Source organism: Tympanuchus pallidicinctus, unplaced genomic scaffold (assembly GCF_026119805.1).
Source record: "Tympanuchus pallidicinctus isolate F22 unplaced genomic scaffold, pur_lepc_1.0 scaffold18, whole genome shotgun sequence".
Taxonomy (NCBI): Eukaryota; Metazoa; Chordata; class Aves; order Galliformes; family Phasianidae; genus Tympanuchus; species Tympanuchus pallidicinctus.
Window position 1 is genome coordinate 9848460 of NW_026294699.1, and position 14272 is coordinate 9862731.

Here is a 14272-nt window from a genome sequence, read left to right on the forward strand (position 1 = left end):
TGGGGACATGGCCTTGGGGGGGGGGTTTGGCACAGAGCAGCTCCCTGAGGGCACGCAGGGCTGGGAGCCCGTCCACCCTGCACGCTAAAGGCTTCCCCATCAATTCTTTAATTAAATGTTTTCCAGCAGTTTGTTGGCCAACGAAGCACTAAGCCTAAATTTGTCTGTTGCAATTAATGAATTCTGGTCCACAGGCAAATAGTTCTTTCTTCTTGGATTTATTTTTTTCTAAGTCAGATGTATTTTTCTGCGTGCCTTAGAGCGAGAGCATGCTCCAGACTGCCAGCCTCACTCTGTCTGGTTCCACACTCCACTTCTGGTCCCCACAACCCTCAGTGGCTCTGATCATCCTCTTCCCTTGGCCATTGCAACCTCCTTCTCTCCCTTCTCCACTCAAATCTTTCTCCCTTCCCCCTATAGACCCCACTGGTTGACACCACCCCATCCCAGCATGCATCCCATGCACCCACACTGACATGGGGTCTGAGCTGCTTTCTCGAGGTTGATTTGAGACCAGAGAGGCACAGTGAGATGCACGTTTTGGTCCTTCCAATGCTCAGCTAATTGAGTGGGGAATTGAAAGTTATTCTTACTCGGTGCAGTCTGGAGACAGCAAAATATTTTTCTTTCTGGAAAAATTGTTGGACTGCTCAACAAATTTCACTCTCACCACAGCCCTGCAGAGTCCCAAAGCTGCCTGTTTACCCAACACGACCGAGAAAGGAACAATACTGGAAATTGCAGTTCAGAGCATCAAAACAAGGCCTTGATCATTTCCATCAGCTGGGGTCTGGGGCTGTGCTGGTAGTAATGCAAAGTGCCATATCCTAATGCAGTATCTCAGGTGGGGAGAACTGGTGCTGAGGGCATGTATTAGTGGGCATGATGGGGATGACTTGGGGTTAGACTCAGGGACCTGAGTCTAACCCCAAGGGCTTTTCCAACCTCCACATTTCTGCAGGTAGCATCACGCTGTTGAAGTGCAGTGGGGGGAAAGCCCTGTCCAGCAAAATACCAGCAAGAACCTGCCTCCCTCTGTGCCATCTTATGCAACAAGCCTCATGGTGTAGTGGCACCACAGAAGCTTCACAGAATTGCCTGTGCTGCTCCATACATGTTGCTCTTTCCATTTTTTCACCCTGTGCTTGCAATTGGGACCCTCCTGCTCTTGCTGTTCTTCCTGTGTTTCCAAGCCCCTACCCCAGCACTGGAATGCCCTGGGGTCTGCCATCAGGTTGACCTCAGCAGTGGCCCCTTGCTCTGCCCCACTGCCTGCTACCATCTGCAGAGACCTCTGCTCTGAGCTCCTTGCTGCAGGCTTGAGCACCTCTTCCCACCGAGCTGAAGCACCTCTGCAAATTCCGCAGTGCTCAGAAACCTCCCATGTCTGCCAATGTTGCCAATTTACTCCAGATAACTGGAGAGAGAGGTAATGAATTTCAGCTGTTTACCTCTTTTAAAAACTCGTTTCTGTTTAGACATAATTACCCAGCCACTTCTAAGAAAGGCACCATTGATTGCGGAGCTGAATTAGCATTTTGTTGCGTTGGCTCTGACAACCGCCCGCACCGACACGAGGGCTCTTCATGAGCATTAACTCATTTAAAGTGTAAATTGCAACAGCGTAAATCATGCGGCTTTCTCGTCTCACAGCCTGGGCCTGGCTGAGCAAAGCTTTCTCTGTGGCTTCTCTGAGCACCTCCCATACAACACCCGAGAGCTGGGGGCTTCCCCAGGCTGGGAGAACTGCTGCACACAGGTTGTTTGCCACCAGGACGCAGCTGATAAACCTTCCTCTCCTTTGCAAAACTTATTAAAGCCCGAGGACAAAAAGGTTTATACAACAGCAGAGTACGATTAGTAGTTTAATCTCCAATTTTATGAAAAATGAGTTTTTTAATAAAACTTCAGCCCTTCCTAGCTAGTGCCCAGTGCCAGCATCCACCCCAGGCAAGCAATTATGAGCAGCTGAGCTGGCTGAGCTCAGTGCAGCCACCCGTGGGCTGCTCTGCTCAGCTGGGAGCAGTTTTCTCCAGCAGAAATGCCCTCACTGAGCTGTAGCAGGTGTTGAGGGTTTGCCTTATTTTGCTCCTGACCAGGCTGTGCTGTAGTTAGTTTGGTCTTTGCTCAGGTCTGAATGGAGTGCGTTCTGCTGGGATGGATCATGGAGCAATGTAAAACTGTGACTTCCTGGTAAAATGCATTTCTTATTGTTTATTCCTATTTTTGCAATATTAAGCTTGACTTAGAACAGTGGGGAGTGCTTTGGGGATTTTCTGTTCACGATGCTTGGAATGCTATGGGATTTTGTTATGACAGCAGTTGGCAGACCTGTTGTGATCTGCAGTGCTGGGAGCCCACGTCCACACTGACGCCTGCATGTTCCCAGTGCTCAGGGCTTGTGCCTGGGCCAGGATTTAGGGCTCTGCTGGCCCACCCTGAAGTCGCTGCCCTCCCAGCTGCATCCCAGCAGCACAGGAGCTGCTATGCATGTCAAGGATCCTGCATCCCCACCACTGCGCAATTTCCATAGAGTCATAGAATGGTTTGGGTTGGAAAGGACCTTTAAGATCTTCATCCTTCCTTCTCCTTCTCTCTATCCTGCTTTCCCTCCTAAAGTCAGACTCTTCCTAACCCATCCAACCTGCTGATAAGCAGGGCCTCATGGAAGCACAAGGGTGCTGGCTGCTCCCTGAGCCTAGGAGAGGGGAGAAATGCTCCCATGTTTTTCATGCTTGCAAAACAGAATTTCCTTGCTTGTTCCCGTCCTGACTTTGTCCCGCTGGCTCTGCATCCTCATGGCTAGACATGGGATGATGGGGACAATGAGAATGATGCTCTGTGGTACCACCCTGGAGCCACTGTCTGCAATGCCCACTCCTCCTCGGGCTCATTCCTCATGTGTTGGGGTAATGCTGTTTTGTTTGGATTGCAAACACTGCAGGGGGAATTTTTAAAAAGCCTTCTTTTATTGCTGTTTAAAAATAAAATAAAAAATGCAGCCCAACAACTTTTCTATTAATATCAAGCATTGTAAGTCTTTTGTTTGCTTGGTTTGTTTATAAAATCCCTCATTTTGGATCTAAGCTACTTGACAGCATCCTTTTGAATATCTGTTAAAATAGATCTCAGTTTCATTCCATGCATTTTGGGAAGGATACAGAGCAATTTCGCTTGTTGGCTGTGAGCAGGAGATGGATGGGGCTGCTCCCCAGGCAGCAGCAGGGCAACGCTGGGTGCTGCTTAGCATGGGGAGCTGCCCTGAGTGATGGCTTTTAAATGGAAAAATAATGTAGGAGAAAGAGTCCTGCTGGGGACTCTATGATTTATGCAGTGAGTTGAGCTCCTTGCATGCCCACATCAATCCAAGGGCTCTCCAAGCATTGCAGATGGTCAGGGTTTGCAGGGCAGGGTGCATCAAGCTGCAAAGGAGAGAGTATTCTGCAGCAGCATCCCTTGGCTTCCATCCCACCTGCATTGTTAGCAGTGCAGGTGTTAATCACCATTATTGTAATGAGAAGGTTGGGGTGCAGAATCTGCTTTCCAAATAGTGTGCGCCACAGCAATCAGCAGTCAGTGCAAAACCAGGCTCTGTTGCTCAGCGCAGTGGGGTAGGAGGGAAAAAATCCCCACCCTCAAATTGACAAAACTGAAGCTGATTTATACCAAGGAAGAAAAAAAAAAAAAAAAAAAAAAAAAAAAAAAAAAAAAAAAAAAAAAAAAAGAGAGAGAGAGAGATAGCATCAAAGTCATGCAGAGGGTGAGGTCTGAGCTGGTGGCTGTGTGTATGAGCCTTGTGTGGTCCAAAAGCTGCTGAGAACTGGTTCATGTCCCCTCTGCCCAACGGATGGCCAGTGCTCCTCCTTCCTTCTGCCTGCTGCATCTCAGATCCACTGTCTGTTTGCTTTGATGATGCTCCAGCTGGAGGCAGGAGTAAGAGATAACAGGGGTGAGCAGAGCGAAGTGAGGGCTGTGAGGGTCGCTGCAGAATGCAGATAGCTGCAGAATCACAGAGTCAAAAAATAATGCATTAAGGTTAAAAAAAAAAAAAAGACCTCTAAGATCCCCAAATCCAACCCCAACCCATCACCACCATGCCCACCAGCCATGTCCCTCAGCAGTTGTTTCAGGGACTTCTGTCCCCTCCCGTTTCATCATCCCCATCCTAGAACTGTCCACAGCCCCACTGTGGGATTTCGATCCTTGGCTGACAGGAGTGAGCCCCTGCAGGGCTGTGGGCAGGGGGGAGGCTGAGTTCCCAGGATTTGCCTCGTCTGCTTTTGCACTTGAGCACAAATCCCATTTTCAGCACCACCTTAAGAGTAATAATCAGATGCTTGCATGTTGGGTTTGCCCACTGATGATGCAAATAGGTACATCACCACAGACCGGAATAACTATGTTTCTTCCTATCCCCTTTTGCTATCCCTGCTGTGATAGCTGAGCCAGCTGGAGAGGGTATTTTCCCACTGAGCTCATGGAGGACCAGCAAACCTTGCCAAAACGCCTCTAGTGAAACATTTCTACCGGAACAGAAGAGTGGAGAATCGATGGGTTTTGTGCTGACGTCACTGCTGACGTGATCAATGAGTGCTGCAGGGCCAGAGGGGTTGTCCATCCAGGGCTGCAGTTTGTTACAAAATCACCATTCTACCCAACTGATGTCATATTCCCCCGTTTGCCTGTTCCATGCTCATCCTAAACTTGCGAGTCACTGCAGTGTGTCTGCCCCACAGTGTACCTGACTGCACAGGGACCCTGCATTGCTTTGTGGTATTGCCATCACCCACCCAAAGCAAAGCTCCTCCTGGCCCTCATGATGAAGGTCTTTTGCATCCTGTGATTCTTGTAATTTGGGGTTTTATTACGTTGCGACCATGGGACATGGAGTTATTTAAAGCAGTAGACAGAAATTCACCAGCTGATCATACAGCTCGTTTTAAAGTTGAGCTAATTTAAATGTCAATCCAAACTGCCCCTTGAATCAAAGCTGCTTAAATTATTCTGGAAAATAATTACCCCTATTCATCAGAAGAATGTGCCATGGATCCAAGTATAACATGAAGTGTGTTTGATTGGGGATTTCATTTTACTTTCTCCTGGTTTTTTTTTCTCTTTTCAGTATTGCAGTCAGTTAAAAAACAAAAAAGAAAAAGGAAAAGGACAAGAAAAGGCTCTCTGCTCTGCCAGCTCCTTGCAGGAGTTACCCTTATTGTACCCAATGCAATCATTACAGGCTGCTGGGCAGCCCCTGCCTGCAGCAATGGTGATACACAAAGACTGCAGCAATGGGACCGAATCCAGCACCTGTCAATGCTCTGCTCCATGGTGAAATTTGTTTCCTCCTCTAAACAAACCTTCTGTCCCACGTGCCTCCCTAATTTTTACCTTTCTATTAACATTTCCCAATTATTCAATGCTTTCTGGCAGGGTGACATTTGGTATCGCTGTTTATTGACCCTGGGGACCGTGGCATTGACATTACTGCTGTGGAGTGACATTTACATGGACAGCAGCATTGTATTGATATTGATAGTGGCAGCCAAGTGGTAGCATTAACCATGTGAGGCAAGAAGGGCAGTTTCTGTTATTAATGCTGATACGCTTCCAAAAGCTTGCTTGAAGGAATTTCTAGCAGAGTTTTGCTGGTCTTGTGAGGTCTGCAGGGAGTCAGTCCTGCACTTGGAATCTGCAGAGGTGGGTTCGATGCCTCTGTTCCTTTTGATTCTCCTTCCCCAGCGTAGAATTGATCTGTATGGGGCATTAGTGGAGAGCCAGGCTCATCTGGCTCTGCCTGCTGTTTGCTGCTGAGGGTCGTTGGGAGGCTCATGTGGGGTAATTGGGAAATTTATTCTCCAAAAGAGTGTTCAGGTGCTGGCACTGCTGCACAAGGAGGTGGTGGGGTCACTGTCCCTGGAGGTGATAAGAACCATGGAGATGTGGCACTGAGGATGTGGTGAACAGGCATGGTGCGATGAGTTGAGGTTGGACTTGGCGATCTGAGAGGGTTTTTCCAATCCTAATGGTTCTGTTATTCTATGAATGTGCCCTCAGTCCCGCTATGAGGCACCATGCTTGGTCTGTGCTCATCCCATCCCACAGACCAGGTTGGCAGAACCTGGTCAGCAGGGTTTGGGTTTCGTTCCAATTTGAGACAATCCCGTGCTGGGTTGTGGGGCTGGTGCTGAGCAGAGGGAGACCTCCAGAAATTCTTCTCAACCCCTGTGCCTTTAGCAACCTGTTATCCCCAGAGCTATTGGGCTGCAATGTGTCTTGTTTCCATCCCACACAGCTGTGCCTGAGCTGAAGCAGAGGACAGAGGAAGGAAAAGCACAGCTGTTTCTCTTACAGCTTTTTTTATCCTTTAGCCTTTTGTTTGCCATTAGTAACCTGCAGGAAGGTTTGGGTTTGGTCAGAGCAAGACGATGTTTGCCCCATGCAGCATGACTGCTTGGAGGTTTGCAGTTCCTGTTGGAGGGAATTCCTGCCCAGGACAGCAAGCACAGGGGTTATGTGCTATTGGGATGCTCTTGCTCTGAGCAACTCACTCAATAATCTTGGCCTGAGAGCCAGATTCCCACATGGGAGGTCTTGCTAAGAAGTGCTGGCTATCAGCCCAGCAGTGCACACTGTCCTGCTGTCCCCATTTGGATGGCACCAGTTATTCAGGGGTGGCTTGGATAGTGTGTGAGCCACCTAACACCCACTGGGACCTATGTGCATCTGTTTTGTGTCCCCAGAGTGCCACTGCAGGGCTGCAAGCAGGGCTGGCAGAAGCTCTGCAGCCCTCCAGCCTCCTCCTGCGCTGACATTTCCCATCTGTAAAAGGAGATTTTTCTTACCCACCACACGGTGCTTCTGCAACGTTTAATTTATTTGCTTGCTTTCTCTTGTAAAGCATTTCTTCCTTGGCTGGAGATATGACACAGAAAACAAAGTCATCCTCTTCTCTCTGTGTTCAAGGTTGCAGCTGAGTTCACTTCCCCAGGACAGCGCTTTCTGGGTAGGGAGCAGCACAGCTGGGCGCAGGCTGGAAGCAATGCCTTTCCCTATAGGGACCTTTGCAAATGGGATGCAAAGGTGAAGTGTTTCCATGGGAATTGCAGCCCTGGAGCTGCTTCGTCTTCACACTGAGTTTTTTCCCCAGGAGGACTTGGCAACACCTGGCAGTGCCCTGCAGTGACAGCTCTGGCTTACGGGCACTAAGGGCACGAGGGCACAGAAGGCTGCTTTCCCTCCTCCTCCAGTGAATTCCCCAGGATCCTGGGGAGAACAGAGGAAGTAATGCTCTGGAATCTGCAGAGGTGGGTTCGGTGCCTCTGTTCCTTTTGATTCTCCTTCCCCAGCGTAGAATTGATCTGTCCTCAGACCTGTCAGAGCTGTGGGCATTTGCTCTGAATCCACCCACGTGTCCCTCTGTGGGAACGACACTTTTGCCAGAAAGCAAGCTCCAGAAAGCCAAAGCACTGCTGCCCCATAGGATTCAGCAGGTGGGTGGAGAGCCCCATCCCACCCCCTGTCTGCAGCCCCCTCTGCACAGTGCTCAGCCAGGGTTCAACCCGGCAGCATCCTCCAAGCATCCCCCCGTTGCCATGACACTCAGCCACCCCCAGGGATGCGGCTGCAGCTCTCTGCCTGCACTGACCCTCTTCCCCCAGGATCCCGGCGGCTCACCCACACATCCATCACTCTCAGGCAATTACCTGCTCTGATTGCTTGACGCCAAGATGGGTGCTTATGTGTATTTTAATCAAGTGAGTCACGCAGGCAGAGAGGACCAGGCACAACAGTGTTTCAGCCCTTGGCTCCTTGTTTGGGAAAATGATGGCTGGGAATATAGTGAGCATGATATGCTCCCGTTTTGGGAGCTTGAGTGGATATGGTGGGTGAGCAGGTTGGGATGTGTGCATAGAACGTTTGGGTGTGTTTAGGGTGAAGCAGGTGTGGTTCGATCTCCATCCTGGCCCTGGGATCTTTGTAAATGGTCCATTGGGAATAACAGCCTGGAATGACGGAGGTGTTTTGCCATGAGCTGTGGGAACAGCAGGAAGGAGCCCTCCTGGTGTGCTCCTGCCGTCACTGTGCTTTGCTCCCAAGGCCCATGGAGCGCATCCATCAACGTCAATTCAATCGATACAACCTTATTTCCTCCCAGGGCATCCCACAGCACTTCAGGATGCCCCAATGCTCAGTCCATTTGCTGTCATCACCCTGGGCACTGGCAGGCACTAACGTTCTACAGCTAGCAGACAGGATTTGCCCCATGCATGTGGCAGTGGGCGATGCGGTTGGAACCACATCTTTTTGATTTAAGAGGAGAGGAAATGTCTTCAAGTTGCACCAGGAGAGGTTTAAATTGGATATTAGGAAAAATGTCTAATCTGAAAGAGCAGCGATGCATTTAAACAGGGCCAGGAAGGTGGTGGAGTCACCATCCCTGGAGGTGTTCCAGAACTGTGGAGATGTGGCACTGAGGAATGTGGGGATGGGTACAGTTTGGGGATCTGGGAGGGCTTTTCCTACTTTAATGGTTCTGTCATTCTGTACAAAAAGACGTGGTTTAGAGAGAAACATTTTTTGGTGGTACAGTTGGACAGTTGGCCTGGATGATCTTGGAGGTCTTTTCCAACCTTGGTGATTCAGTGATTTCCTTGCTTGTTTGAGACCTAGGGGATGCAGGGCAGGGATGCACAAGGCAGGAAGGAGCTGTGTTACGACCCCAGTTTCACTCTCAGAAAGCCCCAAGGATGGAGGTCAATTTTGCATCCATCATGCACCCCTCAAGGTGCTTTCCTGCCCATGTCATCTTTCAGCTGGGTGTTTAATCCCCCACTGCTGCACACCCGGCTCATAACAGCCTCCAAGCACCACGACAACAGGCAGGGAAATGGAGCTATCTGACAAATGACACATGACAAGGACTTAGAGTTAACTGCTTTTAAATTCATTATGGCTCCAAAAGATTGGCTTGAGCAAGGTGAATGATTTAAGGTGCATAATGAGATGGATTTATCCTCCTTTTACTGCCAGTGAACGATCTGTGAACAAGCTTTGATCTCTGCACTACAGCCATTACCAAGATTTGTCAGCACAGGGGGGGTTATTTGAGGACTGCTGCTGCCCATTCTCAGCAGTGGCTCAGTGGATGCGAGCAACCCTCCTGATGGGACGAGTGCCAGCTTCTTGGTGTTTTCAGAGAAAATGCCTTTGGTGCAAACGCATTTCCAGTGAACCCACCATGCCAAAACCAATGTGGGGTTGTTGAGATGGCACTGTGCATCCATGCTCTTCAGATTGCTGTATGCAGAGCATCCAATGATGCCAAGGCTGGGAGCTGTGCCCAGCATCAGTGCTCCCGATCTCTGGCTGCGAATTATCCCCACACTGGGAGAGAAAAGCACGTCCTACAGCAATCACTTGGCTTTCACACGTGTTGCTCTGCGTCCTTTTGGTGTCTCGTGATTATTTCACGTTTTGTAACAAACAAATGGGGTGCAGTTGCTCCAATAACTCAAGCTAATGCTTTCTTAAACAAGAATGCCCTGTGGTCAGCCCATCTCCAATGACATGTGTCAACTTGGTGTCTTTGAGGCTGAAATATTGCTCCTGGGCTGTGTGTTTGTGGTGCTTTTAGGGAGGTATATGTTTCTGAAGTGCAGCTGCCTCATTTTGTTCTACAAGTCATAAGTAAATGAACTCCAATGATCCAGTGCAGTATGAGCACTAAAAATAGCTTTAATCAATCAACTTTTTAAAAACAAGAATGTTCCTAAAAATTATGCCAGCCCAAGCCAGCGCACCCCCCTGGGATTTTTGTTCTGAGTCACTTTTCTCGCAGTTCCTTTCTTTCTTCCCCTTCATTTTTTGTTCCTGCTCCTATTTACCAAATACCATTTGAGTTTGGACTGTTTTCCATTGCTTAGAATAAAGGACGAGGTGGATATTGCAGATTTTTAAAGCTATTTTTGTCTGGTTGCGTGAGGTGATGGGAAGTGGTGTTCCCACAGCTTGCTGCTATTTCCCAGGTTGGATGGGGCCATGGGCTGCCTGACCCATGTCAGGGGTGGGGCTCAGGGGGCTGTAAGGACTTGCAGTGGGAATGCTGAATCAGGGTCTGAAGCAGTGATTGAGCACCTGGTGGGAAGGCAGGGCCAACCCAGGGGAGCTCAGGTGTGTGCAATGCACCTGAATGACTGGATGGGTACAGCCAGGATCCACCCAGTCCCAAACCTCATTTAAGGGTTGGCAGTAGAGGTAGGAGCATCTCTTGCTGGAAATCCCTGCCTACCTGAGGCCTTCCAAAGGTAAGCAGCTCTTTTTCCTTGGTTTCTGTATCTGTGGCTGCTGCATTTGGGCTTGTTCTCATTTGCTGTAGCTAAAGACTGTCATCCTGATATTATCATCCATTATAGCATTACAGGACCCTTCCAACCTATTCTATGGTTCTTCAACCCAACTTATTTTCTCATCCTATAGTTCTGTAATGGTTTCTAGTTCTGGATGGTTTCTTCCATCCCAACCGTTCTACAGTTCTATGATTCCTGTAACCATTTCACTGCTCCAGAGCCATGCTGCTGTATCCTATGGTAGCTGCTTTGTATGCACCATCCCAATGTATATCCACATGGTGGGGACCGAGCATCCCAACCTCCCCATAGTCCTTTGCCAGGGATGGATGCTGGGCTTGGCAGCTTGCGAGCAGCATCCTGGCTTCCAGCTGGCCTTGTTACTGAATGGAAAGTAAGTCTGTGGAGTTGCAACACAGGAATTACATCCCCAGGTGCATTGCATACTCAGCTCTCCAAGACTGCTCTGAAAATCCTCATCCCACAAATGTGTGTGTGCATATATATGTGTGTGTGTATGTGTATATTTAGTGCATTAGTCACATCTTAGACTGTAAAAGCTGAAACTTCAGTTGGCTGCTGCTTCTGTAAACATATGTTCTCCTTGTAACTATAACTTGGCTTTTATTGCTGTGTGTTATTCCTCAGCATTGTGTGCAGTACGTACAGATATGGTAACAGCAATAATCGCAATGCCACCAGATCCAGGCCTTTAAAATAATGGGTTAAGTCTCCAAAATCCCCTGACTGGCTTAAAAATAATAAGATTATGGGAAAACAGTAAGGACGATGAGCTTGTCTCCCTGCTTTGCTGGTGCTGGGTACTGGGCTCCCACTGCTCTATTGTGGTTTGGGGCCAGGGCAGCTTCCCCTGCCCCTGGGGTTAAGCAGCACTTGCTTCATCACGAGGCTTGGGATGGAGCAAGGAGCTCTATGGCACTGCTGTGACACTATGGTTTTATTGTGTTTATTGCAGAAATATTTCTAAAATTCAAGGGATGGATGGTAGAGATTATCTTAATGGTGAGGCGAGAGAGGGGAAGAGCAGTGCGTGAGGGGATGACTGAGCCCTTCCCATGCCCACACCTGGAGTTTTCCATGTTTTTGGTTGTTTTTTTTTTTGTTTTGGTTTGGTTTTTTGTTTTTTGTTTTTTTTTTTGAGGAGAAAGGTACTGAAATGCAGCCTGGGGCTGCAGACTTGGCAGTGAACCTGGGCAGCTTTAATGTGAGTATTGAAAACATTGCTTTCTGGTTAGACAAGCATTTTCTTTTTTAGGCCTTTCATTTTTCTGTTGAAGGAGGCTTCCAGATTTTTAAACGAAATATTAAGACTTTGGCCTGCAGGCCAAGAAATCCCCTTATAACACTGTGCAAATGTGTAAGTACAGTGAAGTCTTCCAGAAACAGGAACTCTCCACATCATTTTGCTGGACGAAATGCATGCAGCAGAGATCCAAGTTGCATCACTGCTGCTCATTCTGCACTGCACCTCTCTTTGTGCCAAGAATCAGAAGTTTATGGGGCAAGGAGCTGGGAGAGGCTGGGTTTGTGTTTGGGTTTTTCAATGAAGCAGAGTCATTCATTTCTATTTCTTTGCTATGGGGCTGAAGTCAGCCGTGTGTTGACGTGAAGATGTGGCCATGTTGGGGCATCTTTGGGCAACCAGCACTCTCCAACCTCAAGCCACTGCTGGTGGTGATTTGATAAAACCCCATGAAAGCTGCTGGTGTGCACCAGCCCCTGAACTAGCAGCAGGTGGTACCAACAGGAATAATGGGGCAGGGCCTAATTTCTGTGCTGCCTCTTCTAAACACAGGGTTAGATTTTAGCAAAAGGGCATGTGCAACTATGTGAGCTTGGCCCAGATTCGCTTTGGATGCTGTTATCCTGGAATGTGCAGCAAAGGATGAAACACTGAGCAAATCTTTTGCGATGACTGCCTCCAGCGGTTCATCTACATCTCCCCTTTGCATCTTTTCAAGCCTGAGAGTCACGAAGTTGGCTGCTTCTGAAGGGGATGATGCTGGAGCAGTGATATCCATGGTAGCCTGGGGTACCAGTTTTGCAGTCAGGAAACTGGCTGGGTGGCTCCAGGGGGCTCTGGCTGGCCAAGGGCTGAGTCCCAAAGCTGGGGGCTCTGCTAATGTTAGCAGCAAGGAAGCAGGGAATGAGCTGAGCCTTGAATATCTGCAAACCAGGGGGAGGGAGGATTAGTCCCATTAGGGCAGAGCTCTCGGGGTAATCCTGCTTTCAAATTAGGGAGCAAATCACCATCATTAATCTGATTCAAAATTAAGTAGGGCAGGGACTTAATGCTTCCTCCTCCGCTCCATTCTCCCACCAAAGCAGAGCTACTCCCCACAGCTCCTCCTCAGCCTTTTCTTCCAAAGTAGCCAAAGTTCTTCTGTCTCCTTTCTTGCTGCTGCAGCTTTGCCATTTGGTGGAGGCTGACCCTTGCTCACGGAGTGATTTGGCATCAGGGTGAGAAAGATCTGAGCAGCAAACAAACTGCCCGCACTCGTGAAGTCTCCATTCAGCAGCAGTTAAGCCTTCCTGGGGACAGGTTTTTCTTTGTTTTATCTGAAAAACTCCATTCTGATGGAGCGTGGCTGTCAAAGCCAGTCCATGCTGTTGATTCACTTTTGACTAATCAGTGTTTTCTAAAGGAAAACAAAACCTAATTCTTGTTTGGCTTTGCTGAAAACAGAGGTTGGGATGGCAGAGAGCAGACTGAGAGCAGGAACAGAGAAAGCAGCCCATGTTGGACAGTGATTCTGAAGCCTCATTCATTCTTGCTGTAGGGAAAAGTGCAGGTGATGTGAGCTCAGTGTTTCCCCATCGCTGCTGCAGTGGAGGAGCAAGGCTGGAGTAAACAGATCCTTATGTTCTCCTCCAGGGGAAGCAGACCTCATTCATCAGCATGCTACACAGGTTTTACTCGTTTATGGTTCAAAATCCATATGCTTTTATTTCTTTCTTTAAAGAAAAAAATAATCCACATATGTAAGTGGAATGAATGCGGCTGCAGGCACCCTGGGAACAGTCCAGGAGCTGTGTTTACAGGGATATCCACACGAATCCCATCAAGCAATGCAAATACTGTAAGTAGGACGTGGCCATGGGTGAGGATTTGTTTGGGTCTGACATGAGCTGTTCTCTCTGTGGAGCAGGATTACTGCTCTGCTCCTAATTAGCTGAGAGGAAAGGGGAGCCAGACAGCCCCTAAAAATGTCAGAAATCAGAACAAAGTCAAAGGGAGAGAGGAATTAAAACAGACCAGTGCTGGTGCTGCTGCAGACACGAGTGCTCTGGGGCTGTGGCCAGAAGCTCACCTGCTCCAGCTCCCATCGAGGGAGCCCAGTTTTGTTTGTTTCAGTTGTTTGGTTTATTCCACGTGTGTCCGTTTTAGACAAATTCAAAGAAGGCAGTTTTTCGTTATCAGAAAGGAGACAATGCCTATGCTCTTCCCTCTCCATGATCCCTCACTGGTGTGTTTGAAAGCATAAAGGTTTATTCATACACAGGTGTTTCCAATTATTTTCCCAAGAACAGTTCTCTCATTCATCTTTAGTGAAACTCCTGTTTAGTTCCCCAGAACCTTTTTTTTTATTTAATTATTTTTAATAGTTATACCAACAGCAGTAACCATAAGCTCTGGGCCTGTTTTGCAGTGATGCAAATCACCACTTACTGTGCTGTAACTATTAATGTTGAACACTGGTGGATCCTGCAAGACAATGCAGTCTATTTTTTGGTGACTGTGGTGACAGCCTTGAACCCTTTCCTTCCCTAAAGCTGTGCTGAGCACCCTGTGCCCTACATCCCATGTTGTAGCATGCCAGTATGACTGGCCTTGCTAAAACTCGTCCTGGTCATGATGGCTTGGCTTTGCTTTCATCTTCAGTCATGGTGCAGAGCTTAATTTG

The 14272-nt window shown here is 48.3% G+C and overlaps 1 protein-coding gene across 2 annotated transcripts in view; it reads left to right on the forward strand.

Moving 5' to 3' along the window:
• Window positions 1–2067: 2067 nt before the first annotated feature.
• CACNA1H (calcium voltage-gated channel subunit alpha1 H) overlaps window positions 2068–14272 on the forward strand; it is a 122996-nt gene continuing 110791 nt past the window's right edge. The window contains exons 1-2 of one of the 2 annotated variants that reach the window (XM_052679649.1): window positions 2068–2193; window positions 11509–11571. In XM_052679649.1, coding sequence (XP_052535609.1) covers window positions 11524–11571 — 48 coding nt within the window. In that variant the 5' untranslated portion in view covers window positions 2068–2193; window positions 11509–11523. The remainder of the gene's footprint in view (window positions 2194–11508; window positions 11572–14272) is intronic. The other variant, XM_052679650.1, reaches the window with a different exon arrangement.